General features: G+C 32.4%; 2 protein-coding genes across 5 annotated transcripts; both read left to right on the plus strand.

Moving 5' to 3' along the window:
- The first annotated feature begins 588 nt into the window (after window positions 1–588).
- On the plus strand, window positions 589–3630 carry LOC110672772 (uncharacterized). Of its 4 annotated transcripts, none has more exons than XM_021835638.2 (9): window positions 589–1078; window positions 1285–1400; window positions 1471–1559; window positions 1635–1709; window positions 1791–1898; window positions 2006–2101; window positions 2195–2443; window positions 2863–2919; window positions 3263–3630. In XM_021835638.2, exons 1-9 carry the CDS (start codon window positions 696–698, stop codon window positions 3437–3439), a joined length of 1350 nt encoding a protein of 449 aa, XP_021691330.2. In that variant the 5' UTR covers window positions 589–695; the 3' UTR covers window positions 3440–3630. The 4 variants fall into 4 exon arrangements, with proteins under 4 accessions (XP_021691330.2, XP_021691331.2, XP_021691332.2 ...); XM_021835639.2 differs by having other exon boundaries at window positions 3076–3349; XM_021835640.2 differs by having other exon boundaries at window positions 932–1078; window positions 1272–1400; window positions 3263–3624.
- Window positions 3631–11217: 7587 nt separating this feature from the next.
- LOC110672777 (putative two-component response regulator ARR21) lies at window positions 11218–16819 on the plus strand. The gene is made up of 9 exons (XM_058133180.1): window positions 11218–11347; window positions 12406–12567; window positions 12675–13076; window positions 13217–13293; window positions 14065–15165; window positions 15262–15411; window positions 15674–15760; window positions 16579–16659; window positions 16775–16819. Exons 1-9 carry the CDS (start codon window positions 11218–11220, stop codon window positions 16817–16819), a joined length of 2235 nt encoding a protein of 744 aa, XP_057989163.1.
- Window positions 16820–19284: the final 2465 nt, after the last annotated feature.

The following is a 19284-nucleotide window of genomic DNA, read 5'->3' on the forward strand; positions in this document are numbered from 1 at the left end:
ATTAATCTTTAGCAGGCAAACATGGCACAGCAAGTTGCCGAGATTGTCTCAAAAAGTTAAGGCGATTAGTATAGAGAAAGGAAATTTCTTGGACCATTTTATCATGTGCTATTAATTAATATAACAATCTCATGTTCTTTTTTCAATTAGTTTTAATTTGATGGATATTTTTTATTTATTAATAATATTCATTATATTTATTAATAAATTTTTAGAATTTTTTTTTGAAACTAAAAATTTTAATAGTAGTTTACGCATTACAGATTAAATTCAACTCCATGCCACTCTGGAATTATCAAGGATTTTAATTCCAAGTAAAACCATGCCACTCTGGCATGGAATGATAATAAGGTAAAGAAATTGGCAAGAAAAGTGACAATCTGTTGACCTTACCCATGAAATTTTAGACTTTTTTATGTATATTTTGAGAAATGATTATATATCATTTTTTTATAATAATATAAAATTTATTATTTTTATTAAAAAAAATTTTATTTTAAATATTATTTTTTAATACTATTGACATATTTACTGATTAGTCATATATTTTATAAAAAAAAAAAAGAAAAATTAAATAGATTAAGAGAGAGAGAGAGAGAGCGGTTGAAGGTAGTTGCCTTATCTAGACCCTGAGCACATAAACTCAAATTTTGATCCAGCATAGAAACCCAACATAGCTTGCCCTCTCTCATTCCATGGAAATTCTCCTGAAATCAACATTCCCTATCTTCTCCAAGCACCCAAATATCCCAGCAACCAAACCCACCAAACCCTTAAAGGTTTCGATAAAACCTCCACCGCCAGACTTTGATTTCAGGTCCGAGATATTGCAAGAATCCAGAGCCACAATTGCCAAATCCCATCCACAACTGCGAGATTTGGCTGATACAGGTAGCTTAGTACTGATTGAGAAGCGACTTTTTGGTCCAGTACCGGCCTGGAGGACCGAGTTTGTTGAACCGGAGGCTATCTGGTTGGTTGGAACCACTCATATTTCCAGTGGATCTGCCGCAGAGGTGGAGCGTGTAGTGCAGGCTGTGAAGCCTGACAATGTGGTAGTTGAGCTCTGTAGAAGCAGGCAAGTTTACTTTTATTTATAGTTTTCTAGTTAGTTTATTTATGGAATCAAAGTCATGTATGGTGGTTGAATTTTTTTTTTTTTCTGAATATTCAAAATCAAATTGATAAACTCAACTCTGAAATCTTATTTTGTATGGTTGAATATTTGATGGCTATCCAAAAGCCACGCATCTTAAATTCACTTGTTGCAGAGCCCATTTGCAGAGCTGGGATTATGTACACTGGTAACGAAGGTGAGATTGGCAAACAATTAAAGTCAAATATGTTCTCATTGAGCGGGACTGGCTTTTTTGGTGCTGTGGGTCGTAGCATAAACTTGGGTAAGACTAAATTCCTTGTGTTTTATGTGCTTATGAAGGAAAGATTCTAATTGATTTTGTAAAACCACAGGGGGTCAAACAGCTCTAGCCTTGCGTCTGCTTTTAGCACTATTCTCCTCAAAATTATCTTCTGATGTCAACCGCTCATTTGGAGACGAGGTTGAATTCATGAAATTTTCAGTTAATCATAACAAAGGAATCTGCAACTCAAATGCTGAACTTTTTTTTGTGTAGTTTCGTGCTGCTCGAAAAGCTTCTGAAGAAGTTGGTGCTCAGATAGTTTTGGGGGATCGGCCAATTGAAATAACGGTAAGCACAATTTGGATTCACGAACTTGATAAAATGGAAAGTTCCTCAAAATTTTCAAATGACAATTATCTGTTCTCGCAGCTTGAAAGGGCGTGGAAGGCTCTGAAATGGAATGAGAAGCTTAATTTTGTAATAGCAGTTGTTCGTGGAATTATCTCATCATCTGATACATCAAGGAACAATTTAAAGGTTTTTCTCTTACCAATATTTCGTGTATCAATTATATTCTCCATATATATTTGCTGAAAATTTCAGTTCAGATTCTGTCAGCAAGATAAACTTGAGCAAAATTGCAGGCATCAAATACAAAAGATGAGACCTTTCAGCTATATGAGCAACTAAGTTTCGCATATCCATCACTCTTGCAGCCTCTTATACATGAACGAGACACTGTAAGTATTACTTATAAAGCCAGGGAACAAAAAAGAAAACACAAACTGGAGAATTAAGAAGCTAAAGTTGTTTCCATTTGTTTGATTGTTCAGTACCTGGCATGGTCTCTGAAACGGAGCAAAGCCGTGAACAAGAGCAAGAGAGTGGTGGGGGTGATTGGAAACGGGCATATGAATGGGATAATATATGCACTAGTGTCTGATCAGGGAAACTTGCGCTTTCGAGACCTCGTCGGGAAGAGGACTTCCGCTGACGGGTCTAATGGATTTGTGGATAGTCTTGTTAGGAGCTTGGTAAGAGACACAGTGATCGGTGTCCTGCTTTGGCAATTGTATGAGAAGGTAAAAGGAGCGTTATAGTATACGCTATGCTGTTTTTATTACATTTTAGTACGTACATTTTTAAATTTTTTATGCATTTTTTTTGGTAACAAATAAATGTTCTGTAATTATTATTGTTAAACGGATGCCATTAACTAATATTGATACGGCAATTTTTAATAATATTTTACACATCAGAAAATGGGATCCACACAAAAACTAAATTATTAAAAAAATCTAAAACTATAACGTCTTCCTCACCCTGTTTCTTGGCTTTGTCCTTGAAGTTTCATTTCTTCAATCGCAACAAGCACAAAATCACAGGACTCATGGCAAAACAAATCAACAAAAAAAAAAAAAATTAATAGAGCTTTTTCGTTTTTATCGTCTCTGCTTCTTTTTGTTTCTTTATCTAAGTCTACATCTTTCTCAATTGTCAGCTTGCAGCCTCTTCTGCCCTTCAAGGGAGGGGAGATCTCCTCCTTCCTAACCCAATAGTGAGTTTCTTCTCTCTCCTTATTGGGTGGATTTTATAAATGATTTTTGATTTGTTTTGTAAGTCCAGTGCTTCATTGGAGAGGGTTTTCGTCTGACCTGAGTAGCCTTTCATCGCAGTTGCATGTGTGTTTATGGATGAGTAGGTTTGTTTATAGGTGTTTGAGTGTATGTGATGATATTGGAAGCCTCTAAATTGGCATGTGCTCGTCTATTTTACCGTGGCATGGGATTCAGTTTTTGTCTAGTGGTGTTTTGCTTACGGAGTGCGATCTAAAAGATCGGCTTGAAAGGTGAAATTGGAATGTCGAAGAGCCTCATCGACGATGTCTTCTGCTTGTTTAGGTGTTGATTCGAAGCTTATATGGCTCTCCAAAGATGTCCAACAACTTAACCTTTGTGATTTTGTCACCAAGATGTTTTCTTCTCCTATTCCACATATTTGTTTGTGCATGCAATATGTGGTGTTTTTTTAATCTTCTTGGTGCTTCTTCCTCAAGGGATAATGGTGTGCGGCGATGATGCTACCTGTCGGCGGTGTTAATAACTCTTACTTCCTAGAATTTCAATTATGGGCTAGGGCCTTTTAATGGTTTAATAGGAATAGGTTATTGGGCCTTGACTGTTTTGTTGAGCCCTTAAAATCTGACCTTTAGAGCTAACTTCTAAAACGGTCCTTACTGTGTATTGCTTCCAGCTTAGCTCTTTAACGGAAATACTTTGACTTTAAAAAAATAATAATAACAAATTAATATCGAGAAACAATATTTTTAATAATCGAGAATCAACTCCAAAATAGAAAACTTAGAGAATAATCTTTCAAAATTAAACTCACCCAAAAACTAAAAATACATGTAAAATATCCAAATGAAGATAAAATCAACATCTGCAGCAATCTGAATGTTGACGATAAAATGCAAACATGTAAAAGCGACGCAATCAATGAGTAGATAAAACTGGAATTGAAACTGCTAACATCCAAGCGACGAAAGACCAATGAGTGAAACTATCTTCTCTTGACTACAGATAAAAATGGAAATCACCATGTTTCAAGACAGCGAAGCAGAATATCTTCATATCGTTGCATGCACGGATGAACAGTTGCCACTGCAGGACATCATCGCTCGACGCCGAGATTAAGTACTCGTAATGCTAAAGTCGATTATAATACAACATTACATTATACAGTATATTTTTATTATAATACTCTGTTTGGACCCTAAAAATTTGCAAAATTTAATTTAATTAATTTCTGTATTGTTCATATCATTTTTAAATTTAATGGCTTTGTTTGAAAAAAAATATATTTATAACAAAAGAATTCAATATTTTAGCATTATTTTTATATCTTTTAAAAGAAATTATTTTTAAATTAAAAAAATTAATTTTTTTTCTTTTAAAGTGATTTTTTTAAGAAAAGTTAAAAGAAATTAAAAAATTATCAGAAAATTCCATATTAAAATTTTTTTAAGTGAATATATATGTATATAATTAACATTTTAATATATAAACAAGAAGAAAACTCAAATACTTTGAAATTGGCCCATCAAATTTTACACCTCAATAGAATTTGCAATGCAAAACTCCAATTTAAACACATTAAAAATGATCTTATCTCAAACCACCGCTTCGGACACGTTACGTTGCTTCTAACAAATGACAGCAGAATTCAAATTCAATCTTGACAAAACTAATCTTGGGCATTAATGGGGGCACTAATCCAAAGTAAGTGGTTTTATAAACCATTGGTAAAACCAGTTCCTAGCGGTTGAAAATTTACAACATAGATATATATGGACATACACTTTTGTTCATTTCGCACAGCTTCGAAAAATTCCTATTGAAAATTCAAATTTTAATTTATTTTATTTTATTTTTTAAAATAATTTTTATATTTAAAATTAAAAAAATTTAATTATTTTTAAATTAAAATATTTATTTTTTTTTAAAAATAAAATTAAACATAATTTTATAAGATTCCATTAACTAATAATTTTTTCTTTAATCAAAGGGGATAAGGATGTAGTAACTCACCATTTATCACAATCTTCCTTTGACATCAAAAGGTAAATCTCCTTCATAAATGTTAAATATGCAAGTGAAATCTTCTTTTAGGGCATACTCCAAAAGCCCATTATGCTACACCAACAAATGCTATCAGTTCATTTGCACACTTGCCCTCTCTTCATCCTGGTTTTCATGGGCGTCTACAAGAAAGCTGATGCTCACTCAACCCTTAATTTTTTTTTTCCCTCCAAATGTGGTCAAATACTTGCAACTAGAGGATTGGTTTCTAGCTAGTTCTGAACGTCTCAGTTTGAAAGTGAATGTGTGCTCAAAATCTCTCAAGGATGATGGGAACTGTTTTCTCTAGCTGCAAATTCTTTCGATTCTGTTTGATTTTTTTTTTATTTATTTCAAGAAGAATTTGATTTAGTATAATTGCAATTCAATTTTGATTTTAAATTAATTAAAACTTTTTTTAATACAAAAATAAAAAATATTTTTTTTGCTATCAAATAATTCATTCATAATTAGTCGCCATTAGTTAAATATTAGAATTAAAAAATTAAGTTTTTTCAAGTTTTCCTTACGCTTGTTATTTTTTGGACACTTTCAATAATCTTATACTTGATATTTTTGGGTATGAAAATAATTAAGTATATGATGAAATTTTATAAAGAGAATTGAGAGAGTGGGGAGTGATTTTAAAATAAAATTTATTAAAATAGATTATTTTATTTTATTAAAACAAATTTCTTTTTTCAGATAATCGTATCATTTTTCTAATTAGAATACAACTGTCGTATTTGTATTAAGCTGTTATTGACCCAATATTCTGTCATTAACCCAATATTACAAACCTTGATTTAAGCTTTAATCTAGGCTTTATTTTTGCTACCAACATTCTTTCTTTTCTTAGTTTAATTATATTTGTATATATAGAACCCTGTAAATCTTGTTAGTTTAATTATACTTGTATATATAGAACCCTGTAAATCTTGTAGTACATAGTTTCAGAAATACAAGATTCTTTCTTTTCTCATGGTATCAGAGCTGTTTGACTTGATGGATTTTTGTCTTATTATTCCACCCCTGATTCAATAGTCTTTATTCACAAGCACTCATTTCACTTTGGCCTTTTCTCATTTTGGCTTCATCTGGTCTATCACAATTTCTGTGTGTAGACAATTTTTTTTTTTATGGAGAAGTTTGATGTATCACAGCCTATTGGCACCATTTTAAATGGATCCAATTATGTCATTTGATCCCAATAAATGTCGAGCTTTCTCAAAGGCAGAAAATTATGGCGTTATGTCACCGGAATGTCACTAAATCCACTAAGATCACAAACGAAGATGAATCCAAATATGCTGAACGTCTTGAGGAATGGGATTGTAAGAATCATCAAATTCTTACTTGGCTATGCAACACCTGTGCTCCATCCATCAAACTCCAATTTGGCCGATTTGATACTGCCAAAGAAGTTTGGGACTTGTTAGTCAAGCGATACTCCACTTCGAATGCTATTCATCGATTTCAAATTTATAGTACTCTCAATCGCATGCATCAAAAACCAAGTCAGTCCATTAATGATTTTTTTTCTGAAATGACTGCATTATGGGATCAATTGTCATTATCTAAACCACTCTGGCATGACATTCATGATGCTGAACTTTATGCTAAAGAAAGAGATGAATTTCGGGTTTATCAATTTACCTTGGCTTTAAATGATGAATTTGAGTCGGTCAGATCCTCTCTATTACATAGGGATCCTTTTCCCAAACTTGAGATTGTGGTTACAGAATTATTATCTGAAGAAGCTCATCTTGCTATCTTGAAATCTCAGCAGTCTATCATCACTACTGACACAATGTTAGCTACTCTAGCATCTTCTCAATCGCAAAATAAAGTGACTTGCAGGTATTGTCACAAACAAAGACATCACATTTCTAATTGCTTCAGGTTGCAATCCAAGCAGGGAATTGGACGAAACAATCAATCCAAATTTAAGTCTAGTAAGGCTCCTACCCATACTACTGCTGCTGCCACTGAAAGTTGGTCTTCTGGTGACACATCTACCTTAGATAAGCTTCTTAACTAGATAAATATTGATACTTTAAAACAAGCTCTAACCCATTCCATCACTGGTGTTTCCACCTCTTCTGCATTATCAGTCACCCCAGGTACATATTCTTCTTGGTTCTTTGACTCTACTTATTGTAACCATATGACTGCTGACTCACATCTTTTCAAAACCAAAAATTCCATATCTCATTCTTCTGTTATTCATACTGCCGATAACTCATGCTTGTCTGTTAGTCATGTTAGAAATATTTCTACATCAACTTTGTCCTTATCTAATACCTTTCTTGTTCCTAAACTTTCACTCAATCTTATTTCTGTTGGACAATTATGTAATCTTGGTCTTGATTTACATTTTTCTCGTCATGGTTGTTATGTGCAGGATCCGCAAACAAGACAGATCCTTAGGATCGACCATAAAGTTGATCATTTGTTTGAATTGTCATATCTTTACCTTCCTTCACAAAAAACATATATGCCTATCTCTTTATCTCAATGTGCTGCCTCCGTGTCTTCTTCTACTTGGCATTCTCGACTTGGGCATGTTTCTCCTTCTAGACTAAAATCTTTTTCTTCTAGTGGTCTTTTAGGAAATATTAAGTATGAGAATTTCGATTGCTCTTCATGTGAACTTGGTAAGCATCATGCTTTACCCTTTAATAATAGTGATTCTATTTCCTCTTCAATCTTTAATCTTGTGCATACTGATATATGGGGTCCATCTCCAGTTGCCACCATGGGTGGTGCCACTTACTTTGTGATATTTGTGGATGATTACTATAGATTTACTTGGATTTACTTTATGAAAAATTGTTCTCAATTGTCTCAAATTTATTCTTATTTTACTGCTTATGTTCAAACTCAATTCTCTTGTACCATTAAAACTCTTCAAACAAATAATGCCATGGAATATAAAGATACTGGCTTTCTCAATCTTCTCTCTCAACATGGCACTACTGTTCATCGATCTTGTCTAGGTACCTCTCAACAAAATGGTCGTGCAGAACGAAAACACAAACACATTCTTGACACTGTATGTACCCTTTTAATTTCTTCCTCTTGTCCTGAATGGTTTTGGGGAGAAGCTGCTCTTACAACTGTATATACCATTAATCGCGTTCCTTCTACAACAATTGGTAATCAAACACCTTATGAATGTTTGTATGGTATCTCTCCTAATTACAGTCTTCTTCGTGTTTTTGGGTGTGCTTGCTTTGTTTTTCTTCAACCACATGAACGTTCAAAATTATAACCTTGTGCACGGTTATGTCGTTTTTTGGGTTATGGCATTGAGCATAAAGGTTATCTATGTTGGGATCCTATTTCTAAACGTCTTCGTATCTCTCGTCATGTTACCTTTTGGGAACATAAAATGTTTTCCACATTGTTTGAGTTTCAGTGTCCAGACTATAGTTTCCTTTTTTTCACTAATTTGTCTGTGGAGTTATTTCCTGATACATCTTCTCCTCTTAATGATAATGCAACTCCTTCTCCTAACATCTTTAATGCAAGACAAACAGATGATCAACCTATGGTGACGTCTAAGAGATCTAGTACATCTGCGGATTCTGTCTCCCCACCCACTATTTCTAGTCCTTCTAATATTGTACCTTCTAGAGTACGTCACCCACCATCTTATCTTCATGATTATCACTACTATTCTGCTATAGTTTCTTTGCATGAACCTTCTTCTTATAAGGAAGCCAGTACTAATCCTCTTTGACAACAAGCAATGCAAGAAGAATTGCAGGCCTTAACAAAGACTTCCACTTGGAACTTGGTTGATTTATCGCCTGGTAAAATTGCTATAGGATGCAAATGGATTTATAAAATCAAAACCCAAGCAGATGGTTCAGTAGAACATTACAAAGCACGATTAGTAGCAAAAGGCTTCACTCAGGAGTATGGTATTGACTACGAAGAGACTTTTGCTTCGGTAGCTCGTCTCACATCTATTCGTAGCCTCATCGCTATTGCAGCTATGCGTAAATGGACACTCTTTTAGATGGACGTGAAAAATGCCTTTCTCAATGGGGATCTTTCTGAGGAAGTTTACATGCAACCTCCACTTGGTTATGATCATCCACTTGGGAAAGTTTTCCATCTTCAAAAGGCTTTATATGGACTTAAACAAGCCCCCAGAGCATGGTTTGCAAAATTCAACTCTACAATCAGCAAATTGGGTTTCTCTTCTAGCTCTTTTGATAGTGCTCTTTTTATTCGAAAGACTCATAAGGGATATACACTTTTGTTATTATATATGGATGATATGATTATCACAGGTGATGATTTGTAGGGTATTAAAGAGGTGCAAACTTTTCTTTGTACTCGGTTTGAAATGAAAGACCTTGGTCGTTTGAGTTATTTTCTTGGGTTAGAAATCTCTTCTAACAGCAAAGGCTACTATTTGTCTCAGGCTAAATATGCCATTGATCTTCTATGTCGAGCAGGTTTGACAGATAATAAAACTGCTAATACTCCTCTTGAGACAAATGTGAAACTTTCTCCTACGGATGGAACGATTTTGGAGGATCCAACACTCTACAGGTAGTTGGTTGGGAGTCTTATTTATCTCACTGCCACTCGACCAGACATAGCATATGCAGTTCATGTTGTAAGCCAATTCATGGCTGCTCCTCGCACTTCTCACTCTACTGCTCTTCTTTGTATCCTTCGATACATCAAAGGTACATTGTTCCATGGTCTTCATTTTTCTGCTCAATCATCACTTGAACTAAAAGCATATTCTGATGCTGACTGGGCTGGAGATCCTACCGATAGAAGATCTACAATTAGCTATTGTTTCTTTCTAGGAGATTCTCTTATATCTTGGTGTAATAAAAAGCAAACAATAGTTTCTCGATCTAGTACGAAAGCATAGTACAGGGCATTAGCTGACACTACTTCTGAACTTCTCTAGTTAAGATGGTTATTATAGGATATGGTTGTCTCTCAATCTAATGTTGTAACAAACATCTATTGTGACAATCAAAGTGCCATCCAAATTGCCCACAATTATGTTTTTCATGAACGAACTAAACACATTGAGATTGAGTGTCATTTTGTTCGTCATCACCTTGTGAGTGGCAAGCTTTATCTCATTTCGGTTCCTTCTGCTGATCAGACGATAGATATCTTCCTCAAAGCTCATCCACCTGGGCGATTTCACAACTTATCTTGCAAACTCAAGTTAGCAAATACTTTGCTACGTGCGTATGTTGGATCCACAAAACTTTAATTATATATACGGCGAGGAGTCAAAAATTATTTTAAGGGCGTTAGTTTTAATAAATTAATTCATAAATATAATATGTAAATATGATGAAAAAAATACTTATAAATCACACACAAATATATAAACTTTTCGATCACAGCAAAAAATGGCAAACTAGTAAAACATGGAAAAGAAATAATTTCATTTAACAATTGTTGAATAATTAAATTTTTATACCATTTAAAGGACTCAAATTTGAAAATAAAAATTTATCAATTAATAGGCTACCAATTTTCTAAATTTGATTTGTTTAAATTTGTTTTAAGTCAACATAAAAAATAGACTCTAATTAATGTTTTTTAATAATTTTAGGGTAGCAAATGGTAAATATGCTTGTAAAATACATTTAAAAAAATTTTTTTCTTTAATTGAGTGGATAATTAACAAGCAAACCATATTCTGAAAAAAAAAAAAGAGAATATATTCAGATATATATTTTAAAATGGTATATATTAAATTTAAAAATTTTCAGTCAACTAAACATACATCAGCATCCCTTCTATTACAGCTTAACTTGGAAAAAAAATAATAAACATTTTGTAATTGCTAACAAGGAAAATAAAAATCTAGAAAGAAACAATTAAATGAAAGATTGTGAAATCTACCATAGAAAGAACTCTTAGTAAGAACATCTCAATTCTGGTCAAATGCATTGAATGTTGATTTTGTAGTAGATTTTTAACATTTATTAGATCGAAATTCAATGGGCGAAAGTAAAATTTTTAAGGTTTTTATATTTTATTTCAGAAATGTAAGCAATGGAAAACCACACCACCCAAAAAAAATAAAGAGTGAGATGTGGAGTTTCCATAGAGCTACCCTTATATAAGAAGTGGGGTGACAAGTGTAAGGCATTCTTTAAGCCCTTCCTTAGCAATTGAGTAGAGAGGCTCATTCAACTATAAAAATGTTGACTCTCAACTATCCCAATTCTGAAAGCATGAGTAATGCGAGAGTTGCTTCCACTCTGTCTCTCAAGAGAAAAACTTATCTTTTCAAAATCCAAATTTTGATTGTAGATGATGACTCTACATCTCTTGCTATTGTTTCTTCAATGCTTAAAGCATGCAGTCTCCAAGGTATTAATTGGAGATCTCATAGCTTATAATTTCTTCTACCATCATATATAGTCGTTTCTGGATTTTTTTTTTTTAATATGGTTTTCTTACTTAATCATAAGGCTTTTTGTGCGTGCTTTCTTGATTAAATCGTAGAGTAATGGTTATTCATCTTCAAGCATTTTTTTTTTATATATATGTTAATATCTTAATATAGTAAATTATAATTTTTAATTTATATGGTAATTCATTAATTGGGTTTTAAATCTTACCATCCAAAGTTAATTTTTACATGATTATCAAAATCACCCATTCCACCCCTCGTGTGGAATTTTGAATGTTTGATCCTATTCTTTTGTGGAATCTCTCTCTTTTATTTTTTCTTTCTTTTACTTTAGTTTTCAACTTTTATTTTTTATAGTAACAAAAATCCAGTGAATCTTCATCTGGCCAATGTTTTGAAAAGGCTATGCGTGGAAATTAATGTTTTGACTGAATCCCAGATATCTCCTATTTTAGTCATAAGACGTGAGGATTTAAATCAAGCAACCATTTTAACATATACTAAGAGATCAAAATTTAAGATCTTGTTCATCATTTGTTAGTTTTACGTTTCATGGATCTGAGATCTTCGCATTCTTAATCATTTGCTAGAATGGTTTTTGCTCAAAGGGAGATTGAAATTTTAATAATTACTCCTTTAACAATTAAAGAAATTAGTAAAGGGGAAAAAAAAAAAAACCCTTCAAATGTGGTTGATTTGTCCAAGCATTTTTTTTTTAATCTCTGTCCAGTCCTAAATATTCCTAATTTTTTCTTCATGTTGTGAAGAATTAAATTAAAATACAATTGTTATATCTTCAATTATTAAGGTTTTCATACTCACCTCCGCGAGAAAAAGTTGATTTATTTTATTTAATTGATTATTCCATGATATCATTTCTAATATTAATTTTAAGTTAGACCTGTAAATTCCTCTTCTCCCCACATGAAATAATAAATTTTCAAAAATTATTATTTCTAATGGCTCGACTAAATGTTATCTTTGTAATTGATAGATCGTATGATAGAACTTTCCATTGTCACTGTTAAGAATTCATTAGATGCTTTAGCAACTCTTCGAAGTGCAAATGAAGCATTCGAATTGGTTGTCACTGATCTTCACATGCCTGGAATGAATGGATTGGAACTACAAAAGCAAGTCAAAGAAGAATTCAAGATTCCTGTTATTAGTAAGTTCACAGCTAAATTATTTTATTATTTAATAATGGTACATTATTCCTCTTATTATGTTACATAAATTTCACTCATCTTAATTTCTATATTGTTTTGGATAAAGTAATGTCATCAGATGACAAGGAAAGTGTCGTTTTGAAGAGTTTAGAGAGTGGAGCTGCATTCTATATGGTGAAACCAGTGAATCCAGATGATCTGCACAATGTTTGGCAGTATGCAGTGGCTTCCAAGAAAGGTAAAGAGGTTGTAATTGATCAGGAAATGGGAAGTGCTGAAGGGGTAACTTCATCTATTGACAAACTTATTGTTTGTGAGGATGCTAATTCTTCTTCATCGGTGAACGAAGAGGGTAGCCAGAAAAAAAAAAGGGGCAGAAAAAGGGTAAGAGATCATCAAGACCAGAAGGAAGAAAATGATCCTGTTCCAGCCAAAAAGGCCAAGGTGGTTTGGACAAATACACTGCATAATCGTTTCTTGCAGGCTGTAAGCCATATAAGCCTGGAAAGTAAGTGATCTTTATATAGATTTCATAATTTTCGTTCAAGTTTTTTAAATATATCCTTCCATGGCAATGGTTTCAATTACAAAATTTATGATATTAATTTGTGGTGGATTTCTTTGCGCGTTTAATTGATACTCATGCAGAGGCCGTTCCCAAGAAAATTCTTGAATTCATGAACGTACCAGGGTTAACTCGAGAAAATGTTGCTAGCCATTTACAGGTTTGAATTAAGTTTATATATATTACAATAATTTTATATCTGTGCGTGTGTAAATTCCCTAGTTGCATTACAACTACGATTACGTTGGTTCATTTTATTTTATTAGGGTTTACAAAATATATATATGTAAAAAATCAAATGAATAGCTTATCATCAAAACTGATCTACGATTCATACATGGACAATCCAAGTAAATTGTTTCTTCAAATTTTATAAAAGGAATTATTAGGCTACTTCATATTACTTGTAGCACTACATTCTGAGTTCTCATATTTCACAGAATTTGTTTCTTGCTAGTAACTAAATTTTTTTGCTCGAAAATTAAAACTTTATAAAAATTCAATTCAATTGATTTTTTTTTAATAATTTTTATATTTAAAAACCTAATAAATGAAACAATTCAATATTTTTTACTTAAAAAATTTCTTTTAAAACAAACAGAACTCATATAAAAATTAAATTAAATTCTTTTATTATAAATATTTTTTAAAAATGAAACCTATATATTTAGCCACAAAATTCAGTCAATTTAATTTCTTTTAAGAGCTCTTACTTCTATATTTTTTTAATAAAAAAAATACTCTACAGATTTAGATTTTAGAATAAAGGAAATCAATAAATATATATAAAAAAAGTGAAGGATAATTGTAATAAGTGATTATTGTTTTTTCTTTTATATATATATATATATGAAATAAATAAGTTGAAAGACAATTGTTTCCTTGGGAGAAATTTCCTTTGTTTTCACATGTATGTCAATTAAATTCATAGAAATACCGGATGTTCCTGAAGAAGGTTGCTGAGAAGGGTTTTTGGACATCACGTAATGTGTCGGAAAGGGTACTTAGGTCGTCCTTTGCCTATGGCTACGCCAACTCGATGTTCCAAAATCCCCAACAGGAATATTGGCCGTTTCTTAGACAACAGCCATTCATGAGATCATCATTCCAACCTGGTTATGGAGGCACTTTCTGTGGTCTTGGTAGCTCCCGCTGCGGCCTTTTACGCTTTCCTAATCAAGAAGCTTCAAGTAGCAACTCTGTACCTCAACTCCGCTATGGGCAATCCAGTTTATTTTGCAATCCGACTAGTTTACAGCGACCAATGTTTTCCAACCCATATCCTCTTCACCTGGCAAATCGCTCAACATTCAACAATACTGGAATGAATCTGTTCTCAAATGCAGCAACTACAAATGGCGTCACTAGTGGTACAAGTCCAATGCAAATGAACCCGGAACAAAATCAAGCAAATCTTCAGAACAATGCTACCCCTTTCAAATTTGGCACAATTGGAATTGACTCTTCCAATTACTCTTCAGGCGCTAGTAACATGGGAACTATTAATAGTTCATATCCTTCTCTGAACCAGAACAATAATTACGCTGGAATCCGATTGACTAGTGAGGGCGAGCTCATTGGAACGGGACTAAAGCGATTCAGTGGGAATGAGTTATCAAGTGGCTCTAATAACGGTTTTAATGGTTTGATCAACTGGACTCACAATAACAATCTGAACAATGCACCACCAGGGAATGAGAAATTTGGTTTTTCGGGTGCTCAAGTGGCCGGCTTTTCTTCTACTGGTTTTGGAAGTGCAAGCCAATTTTCACCAACATTCTTTCCGGCTAATCCAGAAAATACTTCAGTGCTAGCACCAATGCCTCAGCAAACTTCAGCGCTAGCACCACTGTCTCAGCAACATACCAGTACTGGTCTTGCGAATACTGAGGGAGAAAATGACAATGCTTTCCATAACCTGATGAATAATGCTTCTAACTTCTGTAGCATTTCTGATAATAATCAGCAAGATCTTGGCGAAGGTGATCTTGGTGAACTCCTGTTCGGGTCAACCTATGCAACTCCTTACCAGGTATTCTGCACATCTAATCAATTTATTATGTTTCTTGTGGTATATGTCACCAATCATGGTTGTTTGTCTATAAATAATTGATTTTAATACGCGTAGGAACAGAATGTGGAAGGGTTCCTGAATGTTAATTTACCTAGCAGCCCATATCCTGCTGAAGTGAGCTCTCCTGTCAATGAACTCCTAAATGCAGAATTTTCTAGCGCATGCACTATTGCTGACAAAACTCCTGAACAATCCTCTAGCCAGGCATGTCTATTGCTTGCTCCATTTCTTGCTTATTCTCCAATCCATAAGGCATATAAATGACCTCATAAATTTTTTTTTTTTTTGAACATTATACACTTTCCTAATGCAAAGATTATTATTTATTTTATTTTTTGATTGTTGACATCAATGTTTTGTCTCATGTTCGATTTTTATGCCCTTTTTTCGCCACTATTAAAAGAAAATAATAGAATTTCTAGCTAGCTAGTCTTGTTAATTAGTGCTTAGTTGCCATTTTCTGCAGCCTCAAGGCAGGGAAGAAACTGTGAATTTCGACTTTGGTGGCCATGTTAGTCCAGTACGAGATGACTATTATCCAAGCTTTGAGCAGGCAAGTTGACTATAACCACCACTGTTTTCGCTCCATGGATACCACGGTAATTTCATACAGACATCTTACATGAACTGGCCTACCAATAAAAAATAAGCATATAAAAATAAATTTAATTACATGTCTTAAAAATAATGTGATGAGAATAGGCGGTTAGAAATAATTAGAATAGGTAGTTTTAATTTCTTAAGACTCACTTTTATTTATATGTCAAATTTTTATTTGCTCCCTATTTTATGTAACTAGGCGTGGCCAATGGGATGAACGAAACAGAAGTTTAGGAGATTGGAGTAGGAACTGTAGGGCTAATTATTAGATATACCGAGAGCACTAAAAAATAGTGTTTTCTTTCTTACAGAAAAGTGAGCTCTCCCTATAATATGAAGAGTGGGTCTCACATAATTGTTGTGAGAGATGGTGTATGTACAGCGGGGTGCACCTAATAATTTCTCAAACTTGCAGGGGTCCTATGAGGTTTGATTCGGTTATAATTTGATTCTAGTTTAGTCAAATCCTGAATTTTTTTTTAAATTAATTATTTTATTTTTTAGAAAATAAAAAATTCCTATTTTGGTTCATAATGGGATTTGGCCAATCTTATATAGGCATCTGCATGTAATGACTATCGTAACATATAATTTCCCTCTCGGGTTAACAAAAAATTGAAAAAAAAAAATCTGAACTTTATTTGTATTTAAAATAAGTGTTTATCGAGATTAAATGTAAAAGGTCCGAATTGATTAGCAATGCCAAATCACTCTCCTTAGCCACCTTCGTCCTTCTCACAAGCCTTTTTCTTGTTATATGTCCATGTAAAGCCACAATGCAGTTATGTGGAGCCTGTGAATTCTGAGCTCAGTGGCATACATCTTGAAGAAGCACCAATATCCGGAAATGAGGCATGTTTATATATTTAACTTCATTCTTTTATAAAGGGATATTATAAGTGATTACACTTTTTAGTTTCTGTGAATTCTTTCATATTAATTAACCTTTGGTTTTTATCTTATGCAGGTTTGGGGAGAGGAGTACTTGAACTTCCTGCTTACTGATGAGTGAATGGCAACCTGGCAAAGATATACCTAAATCCAGTCATGGAGGGACTTACATAATAATAATAATCAACTGGTAGGACAACTTAATTTGGTTTGGGCTTATCGAATAGAAAAGGAAAAAAAAAAAAAAAAACTTGATTTGGTTTGGTTTTATGGTTGTTTGCAATTCCTAAAAGACTTGATTTGCTTTTTATGGTTTGCAGTTTGCAACTACATGCTGGCATCTGTGTGTAATGGATGCATCATGCATGTTTTACCTAATATAAACTTACCCCTTTATATGAATATGTGTAAGTTTTGCCTACCTCTCCCTTTCGCTTTCATTTAGTTCATATCTAAAGAAAAATTATGTTATTGATATTTGATACCTGATATGTATTATCAAATACTCTGTTCTCCTATGAAATAGATTGACCATATCATTCTTCTTTTGGTTTTCTATCCTTAGATATGCTCTCCTCCGATTGATTACTATTAAAATACATTGCAAAATGATTTTCTTCCATGTTTGGTAAGCCAAAACATGCCAAAGGCAAAGAACCCCAACTCTCAAATTTTATGTCCACTCCTATCATTCTTAACTGTCTCCAAGATTTAGTATCTCACTTCCTTTCCAATCATCCTTATGACAACTCACTTTTTAAAAAGTAGCCTTTAAGAAATCTAACAGCCACTTCGTTCAATATTGCAAATCCTATATTAACATCCTAACCTTTTTGTTAAAGATTCTAAAAATCTCTCCATTGAATTTGTTGTTCAAGAACAATATAAAAAAAAAATGATTGTCAGATTAAGAGAATCTTAATTTGGTGTTGAGATGGATTTTAGAAGAATAAATCTCGATCGTTGTTATGATGCTTGCAAATACTTCAGAAGAAAGTGCTCTTCAGATTGCATCTTTGCTCCTTATTTTCCTTATAATTAAATGTTATCAATTACTTTAAATGTGCTTTTATGCGTTTGATGTTAAACCAGCAAATTCCTCATATTATGAGGCACAATGCAGAATTCAACACTCTCTATCTAGGGCTGTGTTGGGATAATCACTCTGCTGTATCAACAAATTAATGCACAATGCAGAAAACCAGATAGCTAAAACCCAAGCAGAAATCCCAGTACTCAGCACGTCTCATACACCAGATTCTCAATTTCGTCAAAACCTTTTTGCTGCAACGACGCACAGTTGGCCATGGCGGCCCTTCCACTCAACCCTTCCTCTTGGTTTGCATTGATTAAGTGTTCCAAAAAAAATAATACCCCTTCAATTTTTCGTATCTCTTTAGTGTAAGAATTTTTTTTTGTTGTTGAAAATACTGAGAGACATTATAAAAAGTAATTGCTTAGGGAAAAGAAATTTCGGAGTTATATAAATCAGTATCTTACATAGACTTCAATGAAGAGCAAATCATTCTCAACAAAAGTTAAACATTTAGCCTCCGTGAAATGAAATCCAATTATGCTTTTTCTCTGTTATTTGAAAATTAAAACTTTATAAAAATTTCAATTTAATTAATTTTTTTATCAATTATATATTTAAAATAAAAAATAATAATTCTTTTTAACTTAAAACATTTTCATTTTAAAAAAATAAAAATAAAATATGATTATGTGAAAATTTAATTATTTTTTAAAAAAATAATATTTAATTTCAAAATAAGCTTTTTGATTTGTATTTTCATTTTTTTAATATTTTTTATAAATATAATTATTATAAATTCAATTTTATATAGAAATAAGTTTAATAATTTTAATTTTTAATTTTTATGTTTATGTAATTATATTAAATATTTTGTTTCATACTGTATATATATATATATATATATTTTAATGAAAGAGCGGGAATTGTGCAACGTTGTCTGCATGCATTTGGAATTGCTCCTCTCTGTGGTGGATGGAAATATCTGCTTGCAAAGAGACGATAATGGGCTTCAAGCCCACAGCGGTTGTTTTTTTGGGAACACGTCCACAGGAGATGGTGGGTAGAGCTCACTTCTCCCTGCTTAAACGGCCGATGCCTTTGATAAATAATTAAAAAAAAAAAAAAATTTATAGATGGTGGGTATAGCGATGGCATGCAAAAATTACTGTAATTGAAATTGAAATTTTATTGTTATTTTTAATATATAAATTAATTTTAAATTTAACTATTATAATCTAATAATACTTAAGTTCATTAATTTTATGTATTTTAATTAATTAATATTTTATTTAAAATATATTTTTTATTAATAATTTATATGTAAAATGTAATAACTTAATAAAATATTTCAATTTTATTTATTGAAAATATAATATGTAGAAAATATAAATATTTATAAAAAAAATATATAATTTATATTTAATCAATTATTTATATAAATTAATTCAAATAATAATATATACTTAATAAATTAAATCTAAATTCAATATGAAATTGATATAAATATTATTATTATTTTTTTAAATTTAAGATCATATCAATCTAATTAT

Source organism: Hevea brasiliensis, chromosome 13 (genome assembly GCF_030052815.1).
Source record: "Hevea brasiliensis isolate MT/VB/25A 57/8 chromosome 13, ASM3005281v1, whole genome shotgun sequence".
Lineage (NCBI taxonomy): Eukaryota > Viridiplantae > Streptophyta > Magnoliopsida > Malpighiales > Euphorbiaceae > Hevea > Hevea brasiliensis.